The sequence below is a fragment of the Magnolia sinica genome, chromosome 5 (assembly GCF_029962835.1).
Source record: "Magnolia sinica isolate HGM2019 chromosome 5, MsV1, whole genome shotgun sequence".
Classification (NCBI taxonomy): domain Eukaryota; kingdom Viridiplantae; phylum Streptophyta; class Magnoliopsida; order Magnoliales; family Magnoliaceae; genus Magnolia; species Magnolia sinica.
This window is the reverse complement of record NC_080577.1, coordinates 77,840,963-77,857,309: the sequence shown is the minus strand read 5'-3', so window position 1 is coordinate 77,857,309 and position 16,347 is coordinate 77,840,963. Positions and strand designations below refer to the sequence as shown.

At 36.9% G+C, this 16,347-nt stretch overlaps 1 protein-coding gene across 1 annotated transcript; it reads right to left on the bottom strand.

Annotated features, from left to right (window-relative positions):
• Window positions 1-1,978: 1,978 nt before the first annotated feature.
• Window positions 1,979-4,360, bottom strand: LOC131246171 (vignain-like). Its single transcript, XM_058246078.1, has 4 exons — window positions 3,708-4,360; window positions 3,146-3,381; window positions 2,876-3,016; window positions 1,979-2,396 (listed from the first exon to the last, which is right to left on the bottom strand). Exons 1-4 carry the CDS (start codon window positions 4,150-4,152, stop codon window positions 2,133-2,135), a joined length of 1,086 nt encoding a protein of 361 aa, XP_058102061.1. The 5' UTR covers window positions 4,153-4,360; the 3' UTR covers window positions 1,979-2,132.
• Between the last annotated feature and the right edge of the window lie 11,987 nt (window positions 4,361-16,347).

Here is a 16,347-nt window from a genome sequence, read left to right as displayed (position 1 = left end):
GGAATGGAAAAATAGCCCGAAGAAATCGAAAAGGGTAAAGTCTGTTTCAATTTCATCTTGAAAGCCTTGAACTTTGGTAGAAATCATACATTGATGAAAAGGGAACAATAACTCTACAAAAATCAGAATATCTTAGCAGAATTTAGAAATAGATGGAGATTCCAAAAATCCCCCTTTATACACACACACACACACACACACACACCTAAAGTTTATAACATGAAAAACCCAACAAAAGCCATAAAAAAAATATTACTTGTAATGCTTTAAATTTCAGAAGAATCAAAGAAACTAGAGTAATAGAATGAACCAACAAACAAAATTCTTCTCTTAAAATCTTTTTTTTTTAATGTACAATAACAAGGAATGGATAGAGATTACACCTGTGCTTCACAAGCTTGGAGATTTCTTCTCTTGGGTATCATTTGAGTTTCTGGTAGAACCATCTTCTGGCCATGAAAATCGCTACTGGAAGAAGATTTCAGGGATGGAAACTGAATAGAAGGAAACCCAAAAGTGGATGAGGATTTCTTGGGAGAAAGAGAGGTGCAGAGATGGGGACATGGCGAAAAGAGGCTGCTTTTGCTCAAAATATCAGCCATGGATGCCAAGGATCAAAGCTTTTCACCCTTTTCTTCTTTTTTCAAGACAACATAGAACTTGAAAATCCAAAAACCAGAGGCGAGAGAGAGAAGGCTCCCATTATCATAACCGGCAGCACCTGAGATTGAGGGACATTGGAGAGAGAGAGAGAGAGAGAGAGAGAGAGAGAGAGAGAGAGAGAGACTTTTGGTAGGATATTGCAGGGAGGAGAGAAAAGGGGACATGGGTTTTGGTAGAAAAGAGGTGGGAGAAGAAGAGGCGCGATGGATTTGGGATAGGCGCACGTACGCGGTTTTGGATGTTAGGGGATACGGCGCCGCGCGCGATAGGGCTTCAATTTGGTTTTTTTTAAAAAAAAATATTTTAATTTCAAACAGCGACGGTGACCCATTTTGTACCTGGGCTGCCACATAAAAACGTCCCTCGTTTCATCGACAGTTTGTTGTGGCCACCTGTGATAAAAACGCCCCTAATAGTTATATTTTTTGTAGTGAGTTAGGATGTTAGAGAGGAAAGGATTAATCTAGAGATGGGTTTTGATTTCCTAACCTTAGCCTTAGGTTCTAGCGAGTGTTGGGTTGGGATTTGGGCTTGATTCTAAGCTTTGAATTTGTCTTGAATATTTGAGTTTAGCTCGTATTTGGCTTGGATTTATCCTGGCTTCAGCGCTTGGCTAGAGCTTGGGTTTGGCTAAGGTTTTGCATTATGGCTTGACTTAGAATTTAGTTTATGATTGGACTTGGCTTGGCTTTGGATTTTGGGACTTTGGCTCCGGGCTTGATTTTGGGCCTAAATTTGGGCTTGATTTAGGTATGGAATTAAATTTTTTTTGAAACTTTTTAAGGGTGGGTGGATGTGGGGTTTCAGAAGTCACCAACCATTCAGATCTTACTGCAATTGATGATCAATTCTGCATATAGTGGGGTGTCTATAGACCTAACCGAAAATAAATTCTAGTCCCATGCACATCCATGCAGCTGTGTGTGTGTGTGTGTGTGAGAGAGAGAGAGAGAGGTACTCTGGGTGGGTTGTACCAATGTATCGAAAATCTAGCCCCAAGCTAAGGTCCAGGTTGATGCCCTCTCCGTAGTTAGGAATATGCAGGACACTATTTCAGCCCAATCAACTAACCAATTACTCACTCTCACAAGGTTTGAAATGTTGGCGCAAACCGAACTAGTTTTTGTTGGGCCTCTTGGAAGACTCGAGCATGGACCTTATACCCTATTAGTTACCAAGCTTTGAATACCCAGGTACAGCTCCGACCGACCGCCAGCTTGTGTCCTTGAGGCCCACACCAACTCCTCACGTCTCTCGACCTTGTTAAATAGCCATTTTCAACCAGTTTTTTTTTTCCCCCCACGGAAGAAGCTACTTATTGCCAGCCAACTAGCTTTATTGATCCACATATATTCAAGAAAAAGTACATAAAGAGACAAATTCAAGCATTTGTGAGATGTGAGGCATCAATCACAGTAACTATAAAGATAGACGCAAGATGATTTATGTAGAGATATGCAAATGATATCTCAAAGCTCATCCACGGTGTGGGAGGCTTTTTTCTCTGGAGGGTTTGCAGATGATTTGATGGGATATGAGGCCTCCATAGCAATACCACACTGCCCTTCTTTATCTGAGATTCCACGCTCCATTCTTATGTAACCTCTCTCTCCCCAGTCACTTCCCCATGAATTCTTCACTATCCAGTATTTGGTCCCATCCACAGTTGTCCCATAGCCCACGATCGCCACACCATGGTCTAAGTCCGTGCCGCAATCTCCAGTAAAGACGCCCTACAAAACCATGGCAGATCGATTAGAGGAAAATCGAAGGCTTTTGCTAACGTACGTTGTGGCTATGGGTGGTCTATTTAATAATTGGTATCATGGGTTCTCCACCAACAATATGGTCATTCATCAACCATGTCTGACATTTTGAGATTATGTTAAGGCGTGGATATGGTTCTTAATATGGTGAAATGAGGGAAGAAAATTCATGTACCCGACTCCAATTAGTTGGGATTCGGCTTAAGATGATAATGATGATGTTTTGTTCACCAACCATAACTCGCTATGTTATTCAAGATGATATTAATAATTGGTGGGTCCCACATTTTTTATGTGGTTCACAAATTTGTTTTCTAACCATCTGATCAAAATCAGCATAAGATACAAGCTGAGCATTTGCCGGTTCTTCACCGCTGATGTACACTAGAAGGGGGAATATATATATATATATATATATAGAAGAAGAAGAAGAAAAGAAAGCTCACCTCAGAGTAGAACTGAAAATCCTGACTGCTAGCGTCTATGGCCACTGATACAGGTTGGTTCGTCACGGTTTTCAGTAATGCATCCTCATCGTTTTCAGGAACATTCTCATGCCCATCAATCACCACTACGCGAGATTTCTCCTGCAAAACCAAACAATTACTACTACAAATACATGGATATATACAAAAAAAATAAAATAAAAATGCATTAATACATATATAGATATACATACACATAATCAAAGAAACATAACAACCAAGAGTAACCACCTTTGATAAATTGCATGTCCCTTCTACTGCGGTGTAGGGATAATTTTCCTCTGTAGTTATACCTCTGTTTTTCTTGATGTACTCAAATGCGTATTCCATTAAACCTCCATCACATCCTTGATTATCTGTGTTATCGCAATCGATGAGCTCCTGCTCGGATAGAGACACTAGCTTCTTGGTTTTTATTTGGTTTATTCCCTCAACAGCAACAACTGTTGAAAATGCCCAACAACTCCCTATCCACATCAATAAGCAAGAAAACCACAACATTAGATAGACAGAATTATCTTTTAGTATTAGAAACTCTTGCTCATAAAAAGAAAAGGCCAAATAAATAAATAAATCTAAGTTGAGGTATAAAGGATTATTGCAAGGTTTCAATCTTGATTGATGATAAATCTTTTAAGTGCAGTCACCATCGATAGGAAGTCAACACATGTAACGGCATTTCATTCTACAAGAAATGGTTGTTAATCTGGGTTGCATCAAGGATTTCTTTAAATGAGTTCAACTAGATTATTGAACATGATCAATACACGAGAGTGGTTGTTTCATGTCTTACCACATTGTCCTTGGTCCTTGACATTTGTGACTGCACCCTTCTGTCGCCAATCAATGGAAGGTGGGATGTTGGTCACCTTCTCGTACATGAAGCTACCGGTTCCATTTGGACTCCCTCGGAATATCCTATGGTGATTAACCTTGGATCCTGCATAAGTGCTCCGGAATTCATGATTAGTCATGTCCCCAAACTTATTGAGCTTCAACTTATATGGTGCATCTTTCTTATTGAATGAATGGATGTACTTCACGTTCTCTTTAAACACGTTGAAACGCTTATGTTTCTCATCAATAGACCGAGAAACTGTATGATGGGTTCGCCATCTCTCGTACAAGTCCCAAAAACTTTCCTCCGACACAAGATCTTTCTCCTCAAAGCCCAAGCTATTAACAGTAGAGAAAAGAAGAATAAGGGAAAGGGCTACTAAGAAAAAAGACTTCTCCATTGATTGAAGAGAAGATAGGCAAATGGAAGAAAGAAGAAAAGGAAAAGTGCTTGAGGTGGGAGTTACTACGGGATGGTGATTTATATAGGGGAGAAGAACAGAACAGACGATGGATATTAAATGATGCTGAATGTTGCTTGTAAGAAGCAACAAAGGAAAATGGAAAGAGTTGTATGAAAATGTGAATTGATATACAGATGTATAAGTCTGTTATTCATGGACAGGGATATATGGTCCCTTTGTTTATATATGTTATTTCGTATGGCACGTGTAATGCACGTGAGCGCGGAAGTGGTATAAAACATGTGGGAGAGCGAAGATGAGAAGCTGTTGCACAAAACAGCTCCGTCTGATGGAAAGCATGCATGCCTGGACATATGGCTTTACTTTTCAAATTACGGTTGTATAATCAAAGGGTTGACGTTATCAACCTTTTTCTTTTCAGGCATCTCCCGTCGGAAGGGATCCCATCAATAAACGGTTTCGATCATGGAAAAATCCAAATCCAATGGTTAAGAGTCCCATGTATCTTACTACAATATGTTGGGATGTGTTCAAGCAAACCACTTAAAACTATTCCTATATGCTTAGTAATGCAGACCTTTAAGAATTCAAAAAATCAATTTCCTCCAAATATTTGCCTCCCACAATTATCATTATTTATAAAGCTATAAAGGTTTGTTATGATACATCAGGACGTACTGATATGGAATTGTAACGGTTAGATCTAATTCATGTACTAATGACATCTAGGGTTTTGTATCTAATCTATTCAACGGTTTGGATTACCAAACATGACCTGGATCCAATAGCCACAGTCCTTGTTTACGGTATAGCAGTATTAGGTCCTGACCTACAGAAAACCTCTTGAAGTATAAACAAGTGGTTGATGATGATGGGTTTCGGTAGAACATATGGGCTCCTCATCACAGGCCATGTAGAGACTTAATTACCACCATTGGACGACATGCATGTAGTGTAGGTTGTGAACATGCCTTCCACCCATAAAAACAAGAAAGAAAGAAAATGTTCCAACTGACCGGGCAGATCACACTTTTGATTTAGAAAAAGAAAAGAAAAGAAAATACTTATAAGGAGAAAAAATGTTCGACAGTCTAAATTGCCATAGATGTTTGCCTTAATGAGCCCAATGATCTGAATTTTGGCATATAGCATGATCACAGAGCACACTACCCAATGAATGGTTCGGATTGATCATACGTATGCCATCAGACGCTGGGAACATGTGACAGTGGGGCCCGGATTCTATTAAAAGCCATGTAGAGACGGGAAAGAGCTTGCTACGGTTATGGTGATGTTTTATAGTGTTGTCGTTTTGTAGGCATGACCGGGTCGTGCCCCATGCCATACACGCAACGTACGTCTTTTCCATAGCGATTGAATTGGTTAGGTCGTTTGGGACTTTTGTGACCTCAGGCTTTTTGGTCTTTGTCCTGGATCCCTGAGAGACTTGTAATTAAAATCTTACACGCGGCAGGTTCATAGATCAATCTGATCCGTCCATCCAATGGATCATGTTAGTGAATGACCAACTGACGGAAATCAAATAAGATGAAGGATTGTAGACTTCACTTGAATCTATTTTCATCTCTACCTTCCATTTGTAGTCCACCATACCCAGAGATAGAATTAGTCTGTTCAATTTGATTTTCAGCTGCAGGTTTTTCGGCAAAGAAGTATTAGTAGGACCGTCTGAATGCACCATACTAGCTCCCACGTATCAATTATCGGGCTAGAGACGTTCATTTCGCATCCAACGCGCCCAAAGAAAAACCTCGTAAACGGTTCGGCCTTTTGGACGAGAATTCCGGTTCACCCGCGCAATGAACCAGCCGTGGTTTGTTGTCAGTTTAAAAGCAGAAGACAATACGTTTGGTGAATCCCTAACGACCAAGTTGAAAACCCTGATATGGATAGCCTATCATACAGAAGCCACCTAGAACGAGAACACTTTGAGTATGATTCTTTTACATTCTAATGCTCTTATTCATAGTTTATCTAAATTTCAAATAATTAATTTACACTTTGTTTTCAAAGTTAAAATTAAATTTAAATTTTCTATATCTATATTAGTTGGTAGAGATTTGTTATATATTTATTATTCACTGGAATGAATTTAAAAAAATAAAATAATAATAATAATAATAATACTTGACGCGCTTTACTTTATTTTAGTTGGTTTCATAGGTCTTGGACTCTATCATTTGATAGCAGAGGGACCCTACTTAAAGCATGTCTAAGGAAAACAAATGGAGCAAAGCCTAATGGAGAAGCTTATGGAGTACTTCAAGGAAACATTTGATCATATGCACGCCAGGATCAAATCGATCCAACATATACTAGAGCGTCTAACCTTGCGACTCTCTCCCACCACCAATGCAGAGCACTTGAGGATCATATAATACAGCGTTGCGTATTTAAATGGACAGAAGGTTGGAAGGATTCAATCATGTCTCGTTTGAATTGATTTTCACATAACTATCCATTAGAGTTCATTTAGAAATTTAAGCATTCTTTCACTACCATTGTAAAATAAAAATGAGAAAGTTCTCTGTTGAGTGTCAAATATTACATATTTCCATCAATTTATATTTTGGTTATATGAATATAATAATACTTAATGGGTATATTTTCTATATGTTTGTATTGCAAGGTAAATCTGAGAGCTTAGATTGAAAAGAATGTTAAAAGCATATATTTGATGCTCAAGAATCACCAAGGCAAGCGATAGATCTTAGGAAACTAAGATTGAAGATTTCAAGACCCCAAGATTTAACGAACCCAAGTAGAGAGGAAAGGAAGTCAAAAGTGCAAATCACAGAAAATCAGAGAATTTGAACTTCACTGTCTATGACATCGACCACCGGTCGATGACATTGAACACGGGTCGATGACATCGAGAATTACATAAAAAATCAAGTTTAATTCCAGGACAAATTAGATGCATTTCTCGATGACATCGAAGCCCTATTCAATTACTCAAAGACCCGTTTGATGAAATCGAAAATTTTGGACATTTCTAGAGCAACTCGGTGAAACATTCTGAACACTTTTTCAATTACTTGAATACCCTTTGATGATATCGAGGGATTATTTGATAACATTGAAGGAATGTTCGATGACATGAAAAGTTACGCAATGCGAAAGGTATTACACAATACGAAAAGGTGCGACTTCCGAATTCGATTAACGTTCAATGACATTGAAGACATTATGCAGAGTGTGTAAATTTGAGAAGGGTTTTAAAGACAGTTGAACTAATGCTATAAATATGGGTTGTTTAAGGAGTATTAAACATGAATTAGGTTTCTAGGAACAGAGCAAAAGGGTAGAGCAGCCTCCCAAGAGTGTTACTTCTTTCCCTATTTATTTTTAATGTTTTATTTAAGGGTTTTAATTTTAATCTTGTCTCTGGTTAACTAAACCTCTTAGTTAGGGCTATGAGGTGAAACTTTTAGTGTGTTGGGATGTTTATCTTACTTTGATTCTTGTTTATGTTGAACTTCATTGATTTATGGTTTGAATCTAAGGAATATTTTCAGTTTTCTATGATTTATTGTGACTCAAATTACAATAAATGTTGTGATAGCTTTAAATATCTTCTTTTCATGTTTTGATATTGTAAGATTGGTAAAACTCGTGATTCAGCATGGTCTCCTGGGTATGGTGGATGCATGAATTCCCTTCCAATCATGACAATACTCCTACAGGTGTGGACTAGATCAATGAAAAGTTTAGATATTTAATTTTCCAATTAGATAGGATAGGACTCCAATTTCAATTGTGTTTCTTGAATCCAGTAAGATAACATCTTAATAACTATAAGTAGATCCTTAGCGCTTTAGTTTCCTTTTGATTATTGAAATTTCATTCACAATTACTCTCTTTATTCCAGATTTAGGTTTAGATCTTATTCTAGTTATAGTTCTAGTTATTTTTAAAATACGTACAAGTTTAGTCTATGTGGATTCGACCTCAATCTCACCAAATTATTACTACATCACGACCCTGTACTTGGGATTGTGAATAAGTTTTTGACACTGTTGCCGAAGACTATGACTACGTTTTTCTGAAATTAATTAGTATTAGAATTATGTTAAGATTATGGTTAATTTCTGTTGTGTTTTTAGGTTAGGATTTTTTTTTTATTATTGTTTTTAGAAACTTTGTTTTTCTATTTTATAGAATCCTAACATAGCAACTCCAATCTGGTAACCTCTCTCCAATTCTCTTTTATCTTTCTATATTTCTTATTTGCTTTTGTTTTTTTTTTTTTTTTTAGCTATTAGTTGTTTAGAATCTGAGGGCTGCGAGTGTTTCACATCCAAGTGGGTTCGTGATAACACTCTCCGTTTAATTAAAGGTTTCCCTATCCATCACTGAATTAAGATCCTCTGAGTCAGTACAAGTGATGGTTGCACATCAATCTCGATACCCAGTTAAGGAGGCCCAGGATGAGAATGAGGTGCATCATGCACCCCCGTCTCATGCTTTATGTGATTATTTACAACCAGCGAAGATGAGTATACCATCCTGCATGATATTTCCATTGAATGCAGGAACTATTGATGTTAAACCAGGTGTAATTCAACTCCTTCCTAAGTTTCATGGACTTGAATATAAAAGTCTATACTTGTATATGAAAGAGTTCGATGAGATAATAGCCACATTACATTTTCCAAACGTGTTCGCGGACACACAATTAGACTGAAATTGCACCCTTTCTCCTTGAAAGAAAAAGCTAAGTCATGGCTGTATTCCTTAAAACCACGGTTCATTGGCACATGGGCAGAGATGACAAGGGAATTCCTCAAAAAGTTCTTCCTGTATCATAAAATGAATACCTTAAGGAAAGCAATCATGAATTTTGCGTAAAAAGAGGATGAGACCTTCTTCCAATGTTAGGAGCAATATAAGGATCTCATAAATTCATGTCCACAGCACGGCTATGAAACATGTCGAATAACAAGCTTCTTCTATGAAGGATTGACCTCGCCCATGCGTCAATTTATGGAGATGATGTGTAATGGGGAATTCATTAACAGGGAAGCCGATGATGTGTGGGATTATTTTGATAAACTTATTAAAAATGCGCAATCATAAGATAACTCCCCATGACCCACCACTTCTAAGCCTACTCAATCAAATGAAATGGGAGGAATTTATGTATTAAAAGAGAAAGATGATATAAATGCAAGAGTAACCAATCTCACAAGAAAAGTCGAGGCCATGGAACTTAAGAAGATAGAACATATCAAATCCGATAAGGCTGCAAAAGTTGTTTGTGGTATTTGTGGTTGCAACATACATACAAATAAAAATTGTCCAACAATTCCTACTTTTCAAGAAATATTGAATGAACAGTCGAATGTCATGAACAACTACCAAAGACCTTTCAGTGGACCCACCTCGAATACATATAATTCCAGTTGGAGGAAACATCTAAATTTCGGTTGGAGGAATGGATAAACGGCTAACCCACAAGAGGCACTTACTCAAATTTTAAATCAAAAGAGACCTCAGGAGGATCTAGTTTTAAAATACATCCAAAAACAAGAGTTTTTCAATCAAGGCACATTACAAGCCTTTAAAGACCTTACCAAGGTCATTTAACGATTGAGTCACACTTAATGATTGGAGAGAAAGAGACACTTCCAGTCCAACCTCTACGAAATCCAAAACTACAATATGAAATTAGCGACCCAAGCTCTTCAAATCAAATAAAGCAAGCTAAGTCTATCACCACTCCTAGAAGTGGAAAGATAATTGACAAATATATTTCGGTGAGAACTGAAAAGTCTAAGGATCCGGAAGAATATAAGAATGATAGACCTAGCATTGCCCCATATGGGTTAGAATTGAAATCCCAAAGTAAGCCAATTACACCATTCCCCCATCGGTTGATTACACTCAAATCTCTACCTAACTCTCAGGATATTCTAAAGGTGCTTAAGAAAGTGAAGGTCAATATCCCTCTACTGGATGTCGTTAAAAAAAATTCCTTCATATGCTAAATTTCTGAAAGATCTATGCATTACCAAAAGACTACAAAATATATAAAAGAAAAAGTGAGTGTCATCCTCAAGTAAGATGTACTACAAAATTATAAGGATCCCGGTAGCCCAACTGTTACTTGTGTAACTGGGAACTATCGGATTGAGCATGCACTTCTTGACTCGGGGACGAGTGTTAATTTGATCCAATTATCGATTTATGAACGATTGGGTCTAGGTGAATTAAAACCCACCCAGACCACATTACAACTTGCCAATCACTCAGTTCGTGTACCGAGAGGGATGATTGTGGATGTGTTGCTCCGAGTTAATAAATTTAACTATCCAGTAGATTTTATTGTCTTGGATGCTCAACCCATCATAAATGTGAGCATTCAAATTCTCGTCATTCTTGGCCACTCATTCCTTACTACATCAAATGTCATCATTAATTGTAGGAATGGAATTATGAATTTATCTTTTGGAAATATGATATTGGAGCTCAACATTTTTTTAAATATAAGCAAACAGCCAGAGGATGATGACGATACCCACGACATTAACATGATCGATTCTTTCGTGGAAGATAGAGCACTTTTGACTCTATAATCTGACCCTATAGATATGTACTTGGCACACTCCCAAGATTTAGATGATAACATGATTAGGGAGATAGATGCCTTGCTTGATACTACGCTGGTACATGAAGTTAACCGGTGGAGGCAACAATTTGAAACTTTGCCCCAAACCAATGTAGTGCCTCTACCGTCTAGTCTCAATGCACTGAAGCTTGACCTAAAACCTTTAGCTGTTAATCTTAAATATGTCTACTTAGGTCAAAATGAGACATACCCAGTAGTGAGTTCTTCCCACCTTGAGAAAGAACAAGAGAGTATGCATATTTCTACTCTTATTGAGCATAAAAGAGCCCTTGGATGGTCGATTGCGAACCTCAAGAGAATTGACCCTTTGATTTGTACTCATGGCATCCATCTTGAAGATAATGTGAAGACATCCTGACAACTACAATGTCGGCTAAATCCAAATATGAAGGAAGTGGTCAAATGTGAGGTACTTAAGTTGTTGGAGATGACATCGAGATTTTTTTAGATTTCTAAAGCAACTCGCTGGAACATTCTAGACACTTTTTCAATTACTCGAACACCCTTCGATGACATCAAAGGACTATTCGATGACATCGAAGGAATGTTCGATGACATGAAGAGTTACGCAGTGTGAAAGGCATTACACATTGTGAAAATGCGCGACTTCTGGATTCGATTCACGTTCGATGACATCGAAGATGTTATGCAGAGTACGTAAATTTGAGGCTGTTTTCAAAGACGAACGGACTAAGGCCATCAATATGAGTTGTTTAAGGAATTCTAAACATGAATTAGATTTCTAGGAGCAGAGCAAAAGGTTGGAGCAGCCTTCCAAGAGTTTTTCATCTTTCCCTATTTACTTTAAATGTTTTGTTTAAGGGTTTTAGTTTTAATCATGTCTATAGTTAACTAAACCTCTTAGCTAGGGCTATGAGGTGAAGCTTGTAGCGTGTTGAGATGTTTATCTTACTTTAATTCTTGTTTATGTTAAACTTCATTGATTTCTGGTTTGAATTTAAGAAATATTTTCAATTTTCTATAATTTATTGTAATTTGACTCAAATTACAATAAATGTTGTGATAGCTTTGAATATCTGCTTTTCCTATTTTGAGATTGTAAGATTGGTAAAACTCGTGATTCACCATCGTCTCCTAGGCATGGTGGATGCATGAATTCTTTTCCAATCATCAGAATACTTCTTTAAGTGTGGACTAGATCAATGAAAAGTTCAGAGATTTAATTTTCCAATTGGATAGGATAGGACTCCAATTCCAATTGTGTTTCTTGAATCAAGTAAGGTAGCATCTTGATTGCTACAAGTGGATTCTTGGCGCTCTAGTTTCCTTTTCAAAATTACTCTCTTTATTCCAAATTTAAGTTTAGATCTTATTCTAGTTCTAATTCTAGTTATTTTCATAATACATACAAGTTTAGTCCCTTTGGATTCGACCTCGATCTCACCAAGTTATTACTACCACTACAAGAAATTGGCCTTTTACTAACGAACTTCGTTCCGACAAAATCAATTTCATCGGTAAACATTACTTTCCCCGACGAAATCATATTTCATTGGCAAAAGATTCTAGCCACGCCCAAATATGTTTCCGCCACCATTTACAACGACGGCCTAGAAACTTCTACCAACGAAATTATGTATCATCAGTGAAAACTATTTTCCTGACCAAATATTCATCGGTAAATGTAATTTTTCCCGACGAACAAAAACCGTCGGTAATAATGTGATTTTTACCGACGAATAAAAACCGTCGGTAATATTGTAATATATTTATAAGTGGAAAATTTTTACCTAATGTTTTTTCCCGACAAAAAACAACCATCGGTACTAATGTGCTTTTTTACCGACAAATCAAAACCGTCGGTAATAATTTTATATATTTTAAGTGGAAGAATTTCTCATTATGTTTTTACCGATGAACAAAAACCGTCGGTAATAATATGCTTTTTACCGACCAAAAAAAATAAAATCCATCGGTAATAATGTTATAGATTTTTAAGCAGAAAATTTTCCCCTAATGTTTTTTTCCCGACGTACAACAACCGTCGGTAATAATTTTATATATTTTTAAGTCGAAGAATTTCGCGTAATGTTTTTTACCGACGAACAAACACCATCAGTAATAATATGGCTTTTACTGACGAATAAAAACCATCGGTAATCATGTTATATATTTTTTAGTGGAAAATTTTCACCTAAGGTTTTTTTCTAACGATGTACAACAACCATCGGTAATAATGTTATATATTTTCAAGTGGAAGAATTTCGCGTAATGCTTTGTGCCAACAAACAAACACCGTCGGTAATAATATGCTTTTTACCGATGAAAAAAAAAATCGTTGGTAATAATGTTATATAGTTTCAATTGGAAAATTTTCGCCTAATGTTTTATCCCGACATACAACAACCGTCGGTAATAATGTTATATATTTTTAAGTGGAAGAATTTCGCGTAATGTTTTTTATCGACGAACAAACATCGTCGATAATAATATGCTTTTTACCGACAAACAAAAACCGTTGGTAATAATGTTATATATTTTCAAAGTATAAAATTTTCGCCTAATGTTTTTTACAGACGAACAAAAACCGTTGGTAATAATGTGCTTTTTACTGACGAACAAAAACCATCAGTAATAATGTTATATATTTTTTAGTGTGAAATTTTCGCCTAATGTTTGTTACCAACGAATAAAAACCATCGGCAATTATGTGCTTTTTACCGAGGAACAAAACCCGTCGGTAATAATGTTATATATTTTTAAGTGGAAAATTTTCACCTTATGTTTTTTATCGGCAAACAAAAACCGTTGGTAATAATGTGCTTTTACCGACGAAATAAAACCGTTGGTAATAATGTTATATATTTTTAAGTGAAAAATTTTCGCCTAATGTTTTTTACCGACGAACAAAAACCGTCGGCAATAATGTGCTTTTTACTGACGAACTAAAACTGTCGGTAATAATGTTAATGTTTTCTACCGATGAAGAAAAACAGTCGGTAATAATGTGCTTTTTCCCGACGAATAGAAATCATTGGTAATAATGTTATATATTTTTAAGTGGAAAATTTTCACCCAATTTTTTTTTACCAACGAATAAAAACCGTCAGTAAACAAGACTTTCACCGACAAACCAACTAGTTCGTCAACAAAAGATCGAAGAGGCTATTTTAGGGCATGGTAATGGTAAACGCCATTCTCAAATCATCTCTTTTCTTCGCTCCACTAATGAAGTGATGTCACTACTTTCCCTGGGTGCCACCATGATGTATTGTATCCACACCGTCCATCCTTTTCGTAAGATCATTTTAGGGCATAATCCAAAGAGTAAGAAAGATCCAAATTTCAAGTGCACCCCACTGTAGAAAACAATGGGGATTGAACGCCTACCATTAAAACCTCTTTGGGCCACAGAGGCTTTCGATCAAGTTAATATTTATGCTTCACCTCATTCCATATTGTTTTTAATTGTAAGGGAATAGACTTTTGGCATTCAACCAATTGTATTTCACCACGTCACTTCAGTAGCCAATCAAGTGTTCAATATGTAATCCGCTCGTCACTTCAGCAGCCAATTAAGCGTTCAGTATCTAATCCGCTCATCACTTCAGTAGCCAATCAAGCATTTAGTATCTAATCTGCTCCCCAAAATGTAGGCCTGAGTCAACTTGATTCAGTGGGATTCGGTGTCCAGCCCGAGTCACTCGCTTTGTCAGAGCCCTTTTTTTTAAAAAATAATTAATTAAAACATATCTCGTGGCGTCTTTCGTGGAAAGAAGAGTACTTACCAACTAGTTATACATTGTACATTAATGAGTATACGTGGCAAAGCTGTTTGGGACCGACCATGATTTATATATTTTATCCACACAATCCATTCATTTTAAGATCATTTTAGATCATTAGTCCAAAAATGAAGCAGATCCAAATGTATGGTGAACCACACCACAGGAAACACTAGGAACAATGGCGTCCACCATTGAAACCTTCATAAGGCCCATCGTGATCTTTATTTGCCATTCAACCTGTTTATAAGGTCACATAGACTTGAATGGGCTCAAGAAGTTTTCAATAATAAGCATTCAATCCTCATTGCCTCCTATGACTCATTTTTTTACTCACGATATAAAATGGTATGAAAAAATAGATGGACAGCGTATATATAACACATACATCATGGTGGGCCTACATAACTAAGCCATGTATACATAAGTACCAAGGTCCTTCTTGTGTTCTATGCTACTCAATCTGAGCCGTTGGGTATATCGCTAATTTCTTGGGAACAGGTGTTTAAATCAATCCAAATTGAAGAGTAAATAACTTTAGATGTTTAAATCAAAATTCACTCAAATTGTTGATCAATCTTGTATGCCCAATATCTTTCTCATATGTAGCATGATCGGGGCGAGTCACTAGTCAAATTGAGGGTAATGATCAGTAGAATAGAGTGAATGGACCAGACATGTAAAATGGGCCAAATATTCTAATCGAAATTGTAACCCAATTTATTGACCCCCTGAGAACCTAAGAATTAATGTTAGTAACTTTTGTGAGGCCCATCATGATGTGTGTCGAACATCAACACCGTGCATTTGATGTGTCCCCTTTAGGTTATGAGATATCTCAAAAATCATCTATAACGCCCTAGATTTTGAGGGTCGAGCAAAGCTCTACTCCTGAAATCCAACGCATCACTTATGCAACATGAATAATGATGTTTAGATGTTGTCCATGTCAATGCATTAAACATAAGTGGGATTACACTAAAACAGCATATTATACTCCAGATATAATTAAAGTAGTAAGCGGAAGACTGGAACATATGTATATCAGAACAATAAATATTTTACAACCTCCAGAGTATGATGATTTAGCAAGGTTTAATATATACAAGGGTTGTTTCAAAATATACAAATGTAAAAATGTAGGCGTCCAACTAATCCATGTATCCCTGTAATCCCGTTGAATCAGAACAAGGTTTACGAAGACTCGCCTGATAGCTGAACATAGGAGAATTCCTCCTCCTCATTTATGAAGTCCAACTCAGTTGCATAAACTCCGGCATCACTTGCATCTAAACCAGAGTCTGGTCGATGTTTTAAAACACCATCCCAGAGTGAGAGTGAGTGATCAACTCAGTGGTACTATAAGACAAAGGTTAACATGTTATCAAGTCAATCAAGAAGTAATGATAAAGCAATACAACAATCACTTCCTAAATACTCTTGTTAATGCAGGGATAGTATGTAGTAATGATGCATGCCCTAGCACGAAGCTCACTTGGAAGCGACTTCAACAACTAAGTTCGTTCATAACAAACTCCCTAAAGGTGTAACTTCCTCGCTAAAGCACATGCGATGCAGTGCATAGTCGTGTTAGTCGAGTACTTAATTAGGCTTATTCATACAGTAGATTTGGGAAGCTAAGGTACCTCCCTTTATATCATTAATCCAAATCGAATGATCCATCTAGGCTCATCAATCCTAGTTAATCAATATGATAGGCAAGTTGTAAGGCATCAACCCTAATGAAAAGTAGTGGATAGGAAAATTTAAAAG